General features: G+C 34.1%; 3 protein-coding genes across 3 annotated transcripts; all 3 read right to left on the bottom strand.

The window, feature by feature from the left end:
* Nucleotides 1-966: 966 nt before the first annotated feature.
* On the bottom strand, nucleotides 967-7419 carry LOC124836969 (B-type cell cycle switch protein ccs52A-like). The gene is made up of 10 exons (XM_047312242.2): nucleotides 6875-7419; nucleotides 6675-6797; nucleotides 6077-6181; nucleotides 3737-3916; nucleotides 3573-3635; nucleotides 3270-3464; nucleotides 2411-2512; nucleotides 2260-2322; nucleotides 2060-2128; nucleotides 967-1366 (listed from the first exon to the last, which is right to left on the bottom strand). The coding sequence occupies exons 1-10, from the start codon at nucleotides 7283-7285 to the stop codon at nucleotides 1313-1315; spliced, it is 1365 nt and encodes a 454-aa protein (XP_047168198.1). The 5' UTR covers nucleotides 7286-7419; the 3' UTR covers nucleotides 967-1312.
* Nucleotides 7420-8408: 989 nt separating this feature from the next.
* On the bottom strand, nucleotides 8409-9699 carry LOC124836965 (expansin-A7-like). The gene is made up of 3 exons (XM_047312235.2): nucleotides 9476-9699; nucleotides 9061-9376; nucleotides 8409-8973 (listed from the first exon to the last, which is right to left on the bottom strand). Exons 1-3 carry the CDS (start codon nucleotides 9633-9635, stop codon nucleotides 8661-8663), a joined length of 789 nt encoding a protein of 262 aa, XP_047168191.1. The 5' UTR covers nucleotides 9636-9699; the 3' UTR covers nucleotides 8409-8660.
* Nucleotides 9700-11226: 1527 nt separating this feature from the next.
* On the bottom strand, nucleotides 11227-14221 carry LOC124836955 (PGR5-like protein 1A, chloroplastic). Its single transcript, XM_047312215.2, has 11 exons — nucleotides 13955-14221; nucleotides 13768-13883; nucleotides 13552-13648; nucleotides 13360-13460; nucleotides 13088-13144; nucleotides 12800-12876; nucleotides 12652-12703; nucleotides 12076-12186; nucleotides 11909-12006; nucleotides 11689-11764; nucleotides 11227-11494 (listed from the first exon to the last, which is right to left on the bottom strand). The coding sequence occupies exons 1-10, from the start codon at nucleotides 14142-14144 to the stop codon at nucleotides 11695-11697; spliced, it is 969 nt and encodes a 322-aa protein (XP_047168171.1). The 5' UTR covers nucleotides 14145-14221; the 3' UTR covers nucleotides 11227-11494; nucleotides 11689-11694.
* Between the last annotated feature and the right edge of the window lie 675 nt (nucleotides 14222-14896).

Here is a 14896-nt window from a genome sequence, read left to right on the forward strand (position 1 = left end):
TTGGTCTAAAAATTAAACCGGTTTTTTAGGGAGTGAAAGTCCATCTATAAATTTATGGAAGTATCATTTCCTTTATATATATACGCTAACAGTAATTTCAGTTTTCGCTGTCACGTTGTTTTCTGAGTTTGCGTGATAAGTTTTGGATTTCCAATGAAGAGAAGTTATTACATTTATGAGTTTGAAGAACGTATTGGAGATGATTTTTTCTTTTCATTATAGTGGAAGAAGCGAAGAGAGATAAACAATAGTCAAATATATCAGTGTCATTTCCACACTATGATTATGACAGGAGAAAAGAGAAGAAACGCAGATTAAGATGAAATAAAGATAGAGAAAAGTGATTGTTTTTCAACTTTTTCATAAAATTTTTAATTCTTCAATTTTAATGTAATTATTCTTTATAAATGTTTACAATTTAAATTTCTTGATAAATATCGGGTTCAAAAAAGTTTATTTCTCCATTAAACAATTTTTTTAATTAATCAATTTTTTTAATTAATCAATCTTAACTTACTTTAGCAGAGCCTTAGGGTCTGTACAATTTTGTTAGCTGTTTTTTTTAAAAAAAGTATTTTCTTACTAATTATTACCAATTAATTTCCAACACAAAAACATATTAAGTTTTGGAAACTACTTACAAAACCAAAAATTAGACACTGCATGGCATTTTTTCACCCTCTTCTATTTTCTACACGTACTTACGGAAAGAACTCAGAAAACAGAGATTGTGGGCTAATGGTAATTGCATAGCATGTGTGTATATATAAAATTTGCCAACAGATAAAATATCGACTTAGTGGTCAAAATTCTCTTGGTAATCAAGAAAACCTGTCCAGATATTTTGAATAAAAATACTTTTGACGCCAGATATTTTCTTCAGTTAACAAATATCATCGCTCGAAGAGGTCACTGAAATTTTGGCCTTAATTTGAGGGGATACCACCCTTGTACAAACAAACACCATCCGAGGGAAGTATACTTTTATATACAAAAGCTGTTCCATTACATGGAAAACATGATTCTATTCTTAATTTATCAATGTAATGCAAGGCGCATTACAGGAAAGAACACAAAAAATGGAGAAAACAAAACTTGGCTTCAACTCCCCTCAACAAACATGTACACATAAATCTAAAGGTAATTCATGGACAGGGATTTCCACCAGTGGCAGCCATATTTGTAAATTCATGGCTCCCTAAGGCTTTCATAATTAGTAGATGTCTTCTACATACAATTTTCCACCGTTACGGTATTCTTGCTGTTCTGAAATTTCATTCAGCCACTTGTGCTATATATATGCAAGTTGAAGTCACCTTATGATAGATCTTCCAAAAGAAGATGCTCCAATTTCACTCTCAGTATTCTGCACAATAATCAGAGCCATACGCCTATCTTGAGTATATAAACAATGAAAAGAATAAAAGGACCAAGTCCCTCCTACGTATATGCACATAACGTATTTGATGCCAATATTAAAATAAGCAAATGTTGCCCTAGCCATTTCAACCAGAGAGCAGAACAAATAAAAATCCTAATCTACATACAGAGGGGGCTGGGCCCTCCTCCCATGGATTTCTCACGTATATACATAGTATACATACACACACATATGTTAGTGTAAAACTGATTGCATATGTCGTCCTTATAATAATTGTTAAGGTTACCAAGTGTAAAATTGTGTAGGACTAGTAGTGTTTGCTGTTATTACCGCAACGTAAATTTGCATAAAACTCCGTGTCTGATTATTACAGTAACGTTTAAGGTTATTATTATCATTGAAAAAAAGAAAATAGTTTCAATCATGTGTAAAATAAGAAAATAAATTTTCAAAAACTATTACAGAGGATCAAGAAAAAAAATTCCAGTCCCCCCTCGATACATTTCTGGATCCAGCATTAAGCTGAATTCCTGCATCTGCATTTACGTTTAAGGAAATAGCAATACAGTTGGATATGAATGACAATCAAATGTTCAAACCATGGTCAAATTATGTAAGCAAGAGGAACTGAAAATGAAAATAACAAACTATTTCCTTTATATTTTAATAAATAGTTACCTGTGATTTCCGCGAAGGGAATACATTCCAAAATCTTAGGGTTTCATCTCCAGCTCCAGTGACAATAGTCTAATACAGTAAGTGGAAGTCATGTCACAAGGAAAAGAACATAAGATTCAGAAAACAGTAAAAGTTTGTAAAAAGCCGCTAATTACATAAAATCTTAGAAAGAATAATAGCCAAAAGAACAATTGAAACACCTGTCCATCAGGAGAAATGGAAAGATAAAGAACTCTGTAAGTATGGCCTGTAAGAGTTGCCAGCTGCATCAAAAGGACAAAATAAATGTAAAACATTAAAATTAATTTTAAAGAACCATGTCTATGTTATGACAACAGATTGTATCTATACCTTTGACATGGTGGGATATTTCCAAACCATTATCTGATTCTGGGAGTAGCCGTGCGTGCTCACCAATTCATTTACATTTTTAGACCAGACAAGATTACAAACCTGTTAACATGTAAGATATGTCATAGTCATTTTATTGGATATAAAAAGAGGGGATGGCGGTGTGGGGTAGAAACCCATAATCCTTGTATATGTGGAGAAAATTCCATGAATTCTGAAAGCAGTTCTTCAATATAATCTAACAATTACTGGCATGGATATGAATAGCCAACGGGATATATAAATTTTGTTTTCTCAGATATTATGAATAATGGTCCATGATTCCATGGAACACTAAACAGATGTTATTTTCTGTACATGGATTACTCTTATTCAATGATAAAACAAATAAGAATTTCATTGCACCACTTGGATTAGATGTTAGTCATATGACCCAACTGACATAGCTATGACTAATCGAATACCTATTCTCCTATTCTTCCCAGCTGAAAGTAGGAATGCGAATTTACAAGGAAATGTTCTTTGAAAAGTTCCACGAAGATCCAACAATAGAGAGCCATGTCAGTCTTGAATTTGGAAGTTTCAATGTTTTAATATTGAGTTTGTGGTCCCTCACCCCTTTTTTTATATCATTCCTCTATTTAGAATTATTTTTAAATTAAGTTTTTTCATATTTTCCATTTAGTAAGGTTTGATTATGCGTGATAGTTTGCTGTTATCATTTGATGCTTTATCAAACTTAACATATTACCCTTCAAAGGGGAATATGAATCTTGTAGCAAAATAAATTCAGTTTTTCATATACCTAACTAATAACAAGTCATTTATTAGATCAACAGAGTTAAAGCGAAGCAAATACCTGACTTCCAGTGTCGATGCAGTTTAACTGTGAGTTTGTGGCTGTACTCCAGAAACGAATGCTACGGTCTGCAGTACCTCCTCCAGATGCAAGAAGTCCATTTGTGTGAGGAGACCACGCAATAGCTTTAACAGCTGCTGTATGCTCACAGAACTTCAGGATGGGCTGGGTGGAGTTTTGATTCCAAACAAGTAGCTACAAACATAGTAAACAAATTATTAGTAACCTATGCCAAGTACAGATCAAAAGGGCAATAGTGCAGTGGCACAGTTCATGAGCATAACACAACTTGATATTGTGTACCTTGTTGTCATTTCCACCTGATGCTAACTCACGGTTATCATAAGACCACTTCAGTCCACAAACCTTTGAAGAACCAAAAAAAGGGGGAATTCAATCATTAAGTCATACACAGTAGGTAGCTAGTTTTATCAGATAAGGTCACTGCAAATAAAAACAAGACTAACCTCTGATTTATGCCCAGACAGTTTACTGACAAAATCCTCCTGTACACGTATGTCTCGTTGGTAAATGCTTTTATCCCGGCTACCAGAAGACAAAAGAGATGAACTCCAGGCCAAGGTCCCAACACGTAATCGATGACCCTCCATAGTTCTTATAGACTTGCCTTGAGATACATCCCAAATCTACATAAAGAAAGGTTAAGAGGAACTTAGCAAGTCCCAGGGATGCAATAAAAAAGTACTCGACATTACAAAAAAAGTAAAAGATGACTTTTGACACCATGTTTTACGGGTCAAAATATCAAAAATTCAGAATGTTTAAGGTGGAAATGATGCACTGGATACCTACCTCTAGGTCAACTGAGTATGGATACGGATCCAAAGCAAAGTTTAAACCAGGCGGGCAAATAAAGTTTATGTATGTTAAATGAAAGTAGAACACATCATGTGCCTATGTACTGCATTAACATATCTATCAAATGAATAGAAATCACAAAAACAAAGAGGCTAAGTTTATTGGACTCACTAACACGACAAACTTATATTTAACATCAAAAGTCAAGTTTAAGGTAGCAGGATATGCAATTACCAATCACTATAGCACAAATAGAATAGGGGAAAAGACTTGATAGTGCCATTTAATAAACTGTCGTTAGTCTGGTACCATACTAGACTCACTTACGTCAGCCTTGGCTTTAAGTGTAAGTGAACCACGCTTTCAAACCAATGGGGTCTGAACAGGAGCATGGATCTGATATCAAACAAGTGCAAGACATAGAGAGAACTTGCACTTGTAGTTCCATGCCCCGCATAGCAGCCTAGCTTTAGACGAGGGTTCTACTCTCAATTATTTAATTTTAATTGCATTCTATGTGTTCAACAATTGATTTGAGCAAATAATTTTATTAACGGAATAGCAACATCTAATATCAACACAATTACATAAAAGCCAGCTTGAAATATAATTTACATGACCTATATATAAAACAATCCCGTTGTCAATAAGTAGTTCTTCCTGTCTAGGGTTATGCTAAACTGAAGAACAAAAGATTTGGAATGAGTGTTTAGGATTGTCATGGTTCAAAGTAATGGTAAGTTCAAACCAGAGAGTTCAAGTGTCCAAGTGTTTAGACTACCTTCCTATTTAGAGTCATTAGGGTGGTAGATTCAGCAACTTATATCTCTACATATCTATGAAGATATAAAATACCAGAAAGCTCATTTAGGATATTTTACTTACAGATATAAGCATCTTACTTTTTTCTATAATAGCTCTGGGATTATAGGGATCTATTTTTAATTTATGTTCACCGAAAGTTTGATCAAAAAGCTTGATCCTCTATGTTTAGTTGTGGTTGGTTCTTGAAGTTTATGACACTATACAACCCCCTAGCCTTTACTCGGCATAAAGGTTGAATTCAGTACCTGGGCGTTTTCTGAAGTTATGACAGGACACAAATTTAGCCAATTTCAACGTAAAGACTCAGCCATCCGCTTTAGATGCTTCTTTGAAGGTTTTTCAACAACTTCAAGCTTTAATAGGTATGCCTTCTTCTTTCTCTAAAAATATCATTTTTCCACGCTGATTCCTTGGACTCGTACCTTTTTCCCTAGACTTTTCCTTAGTATTTTTGTCATTTCTAGATGTTTTTTTAGATTTTAAGGGTTTTTCTAAGCTCCCAAATACTCTTAGGTTTGTTATGGGTTTTTAATCATGACCTCATATGACGCCCCTATCCCTGGGCTAGGATCGAGCTTAAGAGAGAAACTTCTAGCAAGAAAATAAAAGCCTTTTGTCAACACCAAGCCATTAGTAAACGTAATGAGAATAATGTTTTAGTCCAGATTCGCAAATTGGACGAACTAGTTTGTTATGATGATACTAAAGAAAACTTTGTATTTTCTACAACACTATATTCACTAAACTCGATGCCAGACTACCTTTAAAAAGAGGTTCTTACCATAATGAATGTAACTCCTGCCCAACTTCATCTAAACAGTTGGACATGCTATATCAAATGCCACTGCAACTGCGATCCCTATACAGAGACCTTTGTCATATTATATGTTATGCTACTTCCCTTCCTATACGGAGAGACATTTCCTAACACGGGAAAAGTATGCCTTTGATTCTTTAGAATTATAGTACATGGCTAGTTATATATAAGTATACAAGTACTCTCGCGAAAAAATAGCAGAAAAAATTCCTCAACAGATAGAGTGCACTGAATCTGCTAAGAATACCTATAAAAGAATCCTGCTTAACCTAGGACACTTAAAAAAAACTGAAAATAGGTAATTGTGGTTACAATTGCATGGGATGTTTTCCATATGAACTCTTACCTGGACTTTTCCACTGTTTGATCCGACAGCCAAGTAGGTGCCAAGCGGAGCCCAGCCAACTGAACAAACGGAGTCGTCAACCCCCAAATCGCATAGCTTCGTTACCTGCGCATATGTCATTTTGAATATGCAGTTCCATCTTAAGCACACCAGCAAATAATATAAAACGCACAGACACAAGGAAATAGAAAACAATTCAAGTTATGAAACAGAACATCCTCGAGTAACATCATCGACATGATATCTAAATTTTATTTTATTTTATTTTGCTTCGCACAAGCACCCTGGTTTGAAAACAATCCTAATCAAAGCGAAGTCTCAAACTAAATACGAACATAATTCCCATAAAAAATTCAAGCTTTAGTTTGCTATAAAAGACTTCTAGTTAATCTTAACCCAAATTGGTGTGAATGCTCGATATTCATCAGATGGTTTTAGATACGAGTGAGCTTCGGACTAAGGACCAAGGATTAGTCTCACAACCAACACGAAAGACCAAAATTTGTGAGGATGTCTTGGTCCCAAAAGGAATCAAAGAAACAAAGATCCTAATAGTAAAAACAATTAGTCGTCATTTTAAAAAAAAAAATATACAAACCTTACTGCTGGAAGCATTCCACAAATAAACAGAGTTTTCCAGAGCCACAGCCAAGACATTGCTGGAGGACCAATCCACGAGATTCAGATAAAAATCATCTTGCAGAGCTGGCGCATCCAGAACCTAAAACACAACATTGCAATTATACCAAACATCCAAAAACAAAACCTCTTAAAACAGGAACACAAGAAAAAAAAAACCTTAAAAGACGAGGGAGGAATCTTTCGAGGGCGCTTAAGAGGCTTGTGATTGTAGTCATAGCCAGGGAGAAGGACATCTTGGGAAGTAAAAGGAGTGAGAGAAAGAGAGTGCATGGACTGTCGAGTCTCCGATTTGAAACGAAATATATTAGGGCTTTCGAATTTGTTGGGTGTAGAAGGTCCAAACAAGGCACTCCGCAGCGCACTGCCATAGGGGCTGCAGCTACAACCGTCTTCCGTGTACGGCGATAGGTTAAACAGAGCGAAATTGGAAGCGGATCTGCTGGGTATGAAGCGGTCGGAGTAGATTGTTTTGGAAGGTGATTTGAAGCGATTGGAATTTAGCATTCGTTTGACATGGTTGTGCTGGGAAGAGGACATTGGAGGAGGTGGAGTGAACGATTCGTCCATAATAATCAAACCTAACCAAACCCTTTTCTCTTTCCCCCTTATTCTTCTTCTTCTTCCTTCGATTTGATGAAATGAGAAGCCCCCAGAATTTTCCCGGGAAATAGACGCTTTTTTCGCGGGAAAAAAGTGAGAATGGCGCCTATTATCTATGGTATTATCTCTTTCTCATCTCGCCCGACCACACACAAAACTAGGTAATGTAAAATAATTTGTCACTTTTTACTTTCATTCCGTAAATTTTAATGTCGTATTCACGTCATGCAGTTGAAAAGGATTTATTTTAGAAAAATATAATTTGCATACATTTTAATTAAAAACCCGTTTTAAATTTTTATTAATTTTAACTCAAGACGAACAACTTTAAGATCTTTCGATTTGTCTATTATTTATTTGGATTTGTTTCTAGATTTTGATTAAGTGACACTGTATATTAATTTTAGGTTCATGTCATGTTCTTTTAAATTATATATTTTTAAAATATATGTAAATAAATTTACTAATTTTGAAATATTTAATTTTTTTAATCTAACTATATTTAAATTGAATTAGATGACTGGTTATATTTTAATTAAATCATGTTTATTTTAAAAATATATATTAAGTGTGTTGAATTTCATAATTATTTGTAAATATAAATTTAAAAATGGAAATATTGTATACAGTATTTAATATGTAGTTATTTCAATTTTAGAGTTCGTATTTGCTATCATTGTGTAGCACGTGTTCATAATTACTGTATATAAACATTAATTGCAAGCAAAACTTAAGGTTGAAAAAATTATACATTTAATATAATTTATATCTTAATCATTAAATTTAACATTGATATATATTTAATAGTGCAGTAATCATATTATTTCAATATAAGGTAATCATTTAATATTTTAAAATACTGAACTAGCAACATTAAATATGAAAATGATATCCATAATGCTTATCATTGAAATGAAACATATTATAATTAGCTGAATTAAATTTGATTAATGCAAACAAAAGTAGACGAAAAAATAACAACACAGAAAACTAAAAAATTAAGCACTAAGCAATAGTTTACCTTTTTCTTACCGATAAAAACCAGGTTTCATGCAAGATAAGATATTTAGACTTCCAGTTTTCCAATATGAACCGAACAAAACTTAGTTAGCTAAACATCAATTCCATTCAGAGGCCATTGGTAACTAAATTTCAGTATAAAATCAGACTCAAGTTTTTATTGCAAATTTCCAGCTAACTTCGAGGAAAATGATGAACTTCACTTTAAGTTTGTCAAACTATAACAAAAAGTGACAGTTTCTTTACATCTATCTGTATGTGCACCTGCTGCTCTAGCTAGTATGTAGAAAAAGCACTTGCAGCAGACACAAATTGGAATTGTTCAGCGGAAGTTAACAGTGGTGGAATATGTGAGTCCGACGTTCCAGTTTGAAGGAGCAACATTCCATGCAATTATAGTTTCTCTGGTGGTGTATGAAGTAATCCTGAAAGAAAGAGCTTGGCCAGCAAGAGTTGCAAATGCTTGATATGAAGCACCCCAGTTATGGCTCATGCTGATCCATCCACTTCTGCTTCCTCTCACCGACATGCTCGAAATATCTCCTCCACCTCCCACGTTCATCACATACACCAATAGCCAGTATCCGTTTCCTTGAAAAGAGAATCGAACCCCTCCCTTCCTTACACATGCCACTCTGCATATACATCAACAAATTAATCACGTTTCACAGTGATTATCACTCACACATTGATCAACTGTATAAGAAATTTATGAGATTTACCTGCGGTACATAACAGGGACGATGCCGGCTTTCCACTGCGCAATCTTCATGAAAGCGGGTTTGGCCATGTCAAAATGAACTCGTGGTGGGTTGCACCAGCCGCCGTTATCGGAGGGTTGCGCCCAGTTAGGAGGGCAAAGATTGGTGGCGGTCACCGTCGTAAAGGCAACGTTCTTATAACACGCACTTGATTGGTAACACTTTATTTGATAACAAGTTCCACACGCATAACCATTGTTGAACAACGTAGAACTTAGAGCCGCCGTGTCTGTCCCGTAGCCATTTTGAAATAAATTCCCGTACCCGCATGCTCCTCCTACAAGTCCATTGACAATCGGATAAGAAAAAAAAAATAGTAATTTCAAGAACACTAATCACGAATAGTATATGGTAGTGATGAGATACACACACATACCCATAGTGGCAGAAGCAGTCTCATCACCGTAAAAGGTGGCGTGGGCGAGAGCCCATTGACTGGGTCGAAATATCCCCGCAGCTGTTGCTTGCTCTCGCATGAACATCAGAATGAACATGAACTTCATTGTAAAAGCAAAAGCTTGAAGAGTTGAAGCCATGATGAAGTTTTGAATAGTTTAACTGTGGAGGAGAAGGAATACAATGCGATATGGTGATTGACTGGTGCATGTATCCTTTATATAGGAAGTACAGTTTCTAGGGCACGTCTTGGCTTAGTGATTCCCACGACTGCAGAGTCAACAGTATTGTTGTTTTGTTTTTTTGGCCCTCGCAGGTATATATGTACGTAATCGACAAGACAGGACAAATCCGGGATATGTTTTGAGTGAAAACGTGCAGACAAGTTTGATATTTTCGTGTCATTATAAAATTTTATTTTGATTAGCCATTACACTATTTCTTCTTACTTCTTAATTAGTCCATAATATTTTAAGTATTGACTTTTGTATTTAATAACAAAGTCCACGAAACCCCCGGAACCAGAATAATGTTATTTTCGCAATATTTTTTTAATAACATTTTAACATCAACAATTACGAGTCATTTTGTGATTAATCCAAAATTACTCAACAATCAATAATAATAATAATAAACACCAATATAGACTAATTACAGAATGACACATAAATGATATTAAAATATTATAAAAAAATATTGTCAAAGTATCATTATTCAATAAGAAACATAGATAAAACCGAAGTTTGGTTTCATTGTATAACTTTAATTTAGAAGAAAAATGCTTCTTTTCTACAAGAAAAATATTTTATCCACGCCTATTTTTGCTTCTGAAAACGAAAAGAACCAAGCACATATAATTTATATAATTTTGCAGAAGATTATTTAAAGCCCTAGCTCACTTTCAATTTTTTAAATTTGTGTCATATGCCTGTTCTTTTAAATTTTTTCAGATTATTTAGACTAAATTGAGTGAATCCGATCCCACCGCTGTTCTTTTATTTACTTCATCAAGCTGCTACTTTTTTTTCTAAATATTTTAGAGTTTATCATCGATTGGATATATTAAAAAATGTAGACAGTTAAGGATTTAGAAATTTAATAGTTTCTCTTGTAAAGTGGATGGATTTTATATAAAACACGAAGTTATATATAAGGTAAGGAGAAGAAAAAAATTAAGATTTTTTGTTTTCAATTTTAAGTTAAATTTAATGTTTTAATTAGATTATTTGAGTCAACTAAATTTCTATATAATTTTACAGATTCTATTTTTTAAAAATAGAAGAAGAAAAACTTAATCAACTCAATTTTTTAAAAAATAAACTAGGCCAAATAATGTAGGAGTTATTATTTGTGTGTATTTTAAGTTATCATTAATTAGTAATAATTATTATTATTATCATTAATTATTAATTATATCGTTTACACTTAGTAATCACAATGACCAATACGTAATAATTTATTTAATAATGGCTATTAAAATTTATCTTAAATGACTTAGGGTATGTTTAACACTTCTAGATAAATTAATTAATTGATCAAATAAGTTTATTCATCAGCTAAAATTAACTCAGGCAGAAATTAAAATAATAATTTAAATTAGGGAGAAATTCTATATAAAAAACATCGTTTTATTCTAGTTTTCTTTCTTCAAATTCCATTGGAGAAATTTGTCAAAAAAAGTAGTTCTCAATAAAGCAAGACTTTGCAGAAAAACTAAAGCATGCCAACAAATAAAAATCCCACACCAGGGCGGTTTCATAACTTTTTAGATTGTTTTTTTGTTACAAAAGAAATCATGTAACTCATCTCTTCCAGTGGACGATCCTGCATTTGTTTACAAAGTTCATAAAATTACAACTTGTACTTGTATATATGGTGTGCCACAGTGAGAATAATGATTACTTTCATGGCCTATGACAGCGACCTTGAGTTGCTGGCTTGATAAATTAGTCTCTAGCTTCCACACGTAAGTAGTAGTTTCTGATCCTCACCATCTCAACTAATTGCAGAAAAGAATAGTATCAAGCTAAACCTTCAGGTATATATAACATTTAGATTAAGATGTCTTTGCAGAAAAGACCAAAGAAAAACAAAGAAAGTTTTCACTTCCAGAGTCTTAACCGGTGGTCACAAAGCGAACTTGAAGCTTTTCTTATGCCAGAAATTTAATGCTACTTAGCAGTGATAATGTACCTCAATTTAGGCACTGCTTCCTTCCGGCAATGTAATCAATCTTGTTCTTGAATCATACACCATTTTAGTCTCACAGCTGAGGCAAAATATAAACATTGGTTTTTAAACTAATGATCCATCACAAATCATAAATCACTGTATTAGTCTAATCATAGGATAATGAACAATATGGAAAGACAGGGTGAGGACAGTGCCGCCGGGAAACCACTTTTATACTTACTTTTCACATTTGACATTGTTGGTGGAATCGCCACTTGAAACTGACAGTATTGTCCCAAAGAAAGAGGTATTTTCAGTGCCACAGTTAGGACAGGGGCCCTTTACAGATAAAACTATGTTAGTACTTGTGTTGTGCAGAATAAAGAGACGGTGCAACAAAAATTGTACCTTTAAAATCAAAAAGTCTTTTACAATTGCCTTTGTAATTGATTGAGCCAGCCACAAAATAAAGGGAATGGCGGCAAACCAAGTTAGAATAAAACTATATGGCTCCGGAATCTGCACTTAACAATTCACGACATTAGCTAAAACATTGAAGGTGTAATACCACTATTTTCAAATAAATGATTTCTAGTCTAGGAATAAATCAATGTCATTGTCCCAGCTATCGATTCTGCTCACCCTCAGATATAAATCTTGTTTGTTAAATAGCAGAAACTCTTTTGGGTTTACTACTAGAATATATCTACATAGCTCGTTATAATGTGCTTCTGATTTTGTTATCAAATCCACTTGCATTTTCCTCTCTAAATTTAACCCTGCACTCTAGAAGATCTTTTTCTGACTAGAATATATTTTACACAATACAGCTAAAGTGCTTTCTTATTTGAATGAAGAGGGCAATGTAATGTGAACTGCATAAATAAAACTATTGCCTGTCTGATACTAAGGCATTTCAGATCAAACTACATGAACTAACCAGCTAAGAATGCTAGAACAAGGAAAAATGACAGGGGCATATACCTTTATCAGATATGAGATCTCAAATCCAGTCAAATCGTCAAGGAAGAAGAACCTAACAATATACAGGAAAAGAATGGAAAAACCAAAAGAAATGAAGACCTTAAGCAGGATGAAGTTATCATACACAGAAGAAAATAGAGTTACTTACAGTCCAAGTGCAAGCACAGTAGCTGGGGCGTTCAGTAGGAACATCTTCAAGTAGTCAACATAAAGGTCACTGTAGACCTGTAAAATGATGCCAATTAGTAATTAGGGAATTAACATATCTAACACACTTTTTGACTGATCTCTATCTAAGGTTCAATGTTCAGAGAATGATTTATTCCAGCAAACAGCAATATATATCGAAGGATACTAGAATGTGTACAATTGACCACTGTACAATCACTTTTTTGTATACTTTTATATAACAATCCCTTAAACTATCTACACACACCTTTCTACTACGAAGACTGCACCGAGGACCCTCAGCCACAATTTCGCTCCCTTCCATCTACAACCACAGTATGTGCAGTTAAACATTAAAAGGTTTCAATTTAATCCGAGTTCATAGAAAAATAATTATTCTTTAAGCAATGAATAATATTTTACTTTTAACATAAAATTTAAATTGATTTGAATCCTTCTTTGATCTTACATCAGTGCAGAAATATGATTGTCTAACTTCATTTAAAGTTACTTGTTTTCATGTGAGAATTAATGGCAAACCTTTAGCCTGAGTTTCAAATCATCAAACTCTTTGTCGCTCAGGATTGGTTTTCCGGATACATAGGCCATAGACGCTTCCAGAAATTTTTGCTCTTCTGAACCTACACAGCAACCAATAATGACTCAAAATGTTGTAAGAGTTCATCCCACTGTGAGTGAAATAGCTAGTTCCATATATATATATATATATACTTAGCATCACAACGGTGCTCCCTTCCCACATGAGTTCTTCCTTAAGATTATCAAATTCTTCGTTTGACATGATAGCCTTCCCCTCATAATAGAATGCCTGTTCCTCAACAAAAACAGAGTCCCACTTCAAGTTAAATATAACGCTCCCTCTTTCATAACGCATAACAAATCCAGCAATAAATAAATGTTAAAAAAAACTAGTTCTTTTTATCGTACTTGCAGTGCTTGAAGAAAGTCTTGCTCGAGTTCACCAACTGTTTTCTTCTCCTTTTTATCTATGCTACAGTAGGGTAGGATTTTACTATCCACAACGTCATCTTCCTCAGCCTTGCCTGAAAGAAAAAGAGGAAACGGTGTCGTGAGAGCAATGCATGAAACAAAAAGATGATGCTAGGAATAAGACCTTGATCGGCAGCGGCCCTGACAGGAAACAGAAATAGCCGACGGCGAAGGCAGAAGCGGCGAGCATTGAATTGAAGGTGGAGAGGGGAAACGGAAGTGGAGGAGAAGGAAGAGATTGGAATGAAAGGCGTTGGTCTAGGGGAAGTGAATGGTCGCGGCTGTAACAGTGTGAAGGTGAGTTTGGTAGCCATGGTTATCTAGCAACAGAGAATGTTTTTGGTGGTGTTATTGTGATTGTTTTATGATAATTCATTGTTAAAGAGGGTTGTTTTAATTTGTTTGGTTGTAGGGAAAGATAAGGCAAAGGATGAACGTGTGGAGGGAAGTGCAACGGTTTATTCTCCCTTTCCTTCTTTGATCTTCTTGTCTTCACAGTTCACATCGTGTTCTTGTTTGTTTTGTTTCACTTAGGTTTCTGACTAAGTGGCATGTCTTCTTCATGTGTCAATTGAAGCCCCATTCCCTTTCTTGTGGACACGTGGAGATATTCCGTTGGCCACGTGTTTGCTGAGGGTTATCACGTGGGCAGAGATGATGAATGATGTTCAAAAGACGATGTGGAGAATCACAAACACAAAATGGCAAAGAAATATGACACTGCTTGAAAATTTTACATTTCTTGAGATTTGAAGCAAGAAAGTGGTTGTGCCCCAAGGGCGTGACATTTTTGTTACTTGATGCAGTCATTGTATATAGCCATGTATGTTATCATTGTATTTACACTATTATTAAAAAAACTATCAACTAATTATCAATTCTAATAAAAAATTATTAAAAGAATTATATTATCATTCAGGTTTATTTTTGTTAATAAGTGTTTCAAAAATTTTTTTAAGTCATTTTAATTTTTTTATTTATATCCATTGTGTATGGAAGTTATTTTATTTTCCTGTCTATTTATTTAATCTTTTAATTTTTTAATTTAATATTTATTTATTATTTA

The sequence above is a fragment of the Vigna umbellata genome, chromosome 10 (genome assembly GCF_029865625.1).
Source record: "Vigna umbellata cultivar VRB3 chromosome 10, Vumbellata_1.0, whole genome shotgun sequence".
Taxonomy (NCBI): domain Eukaryota; kingdom Viridiplantae; phylum Streptophyta; class Magnoliopsida; order Fabales; family Fabaceae; genus Vigna; species Vigna umbellata.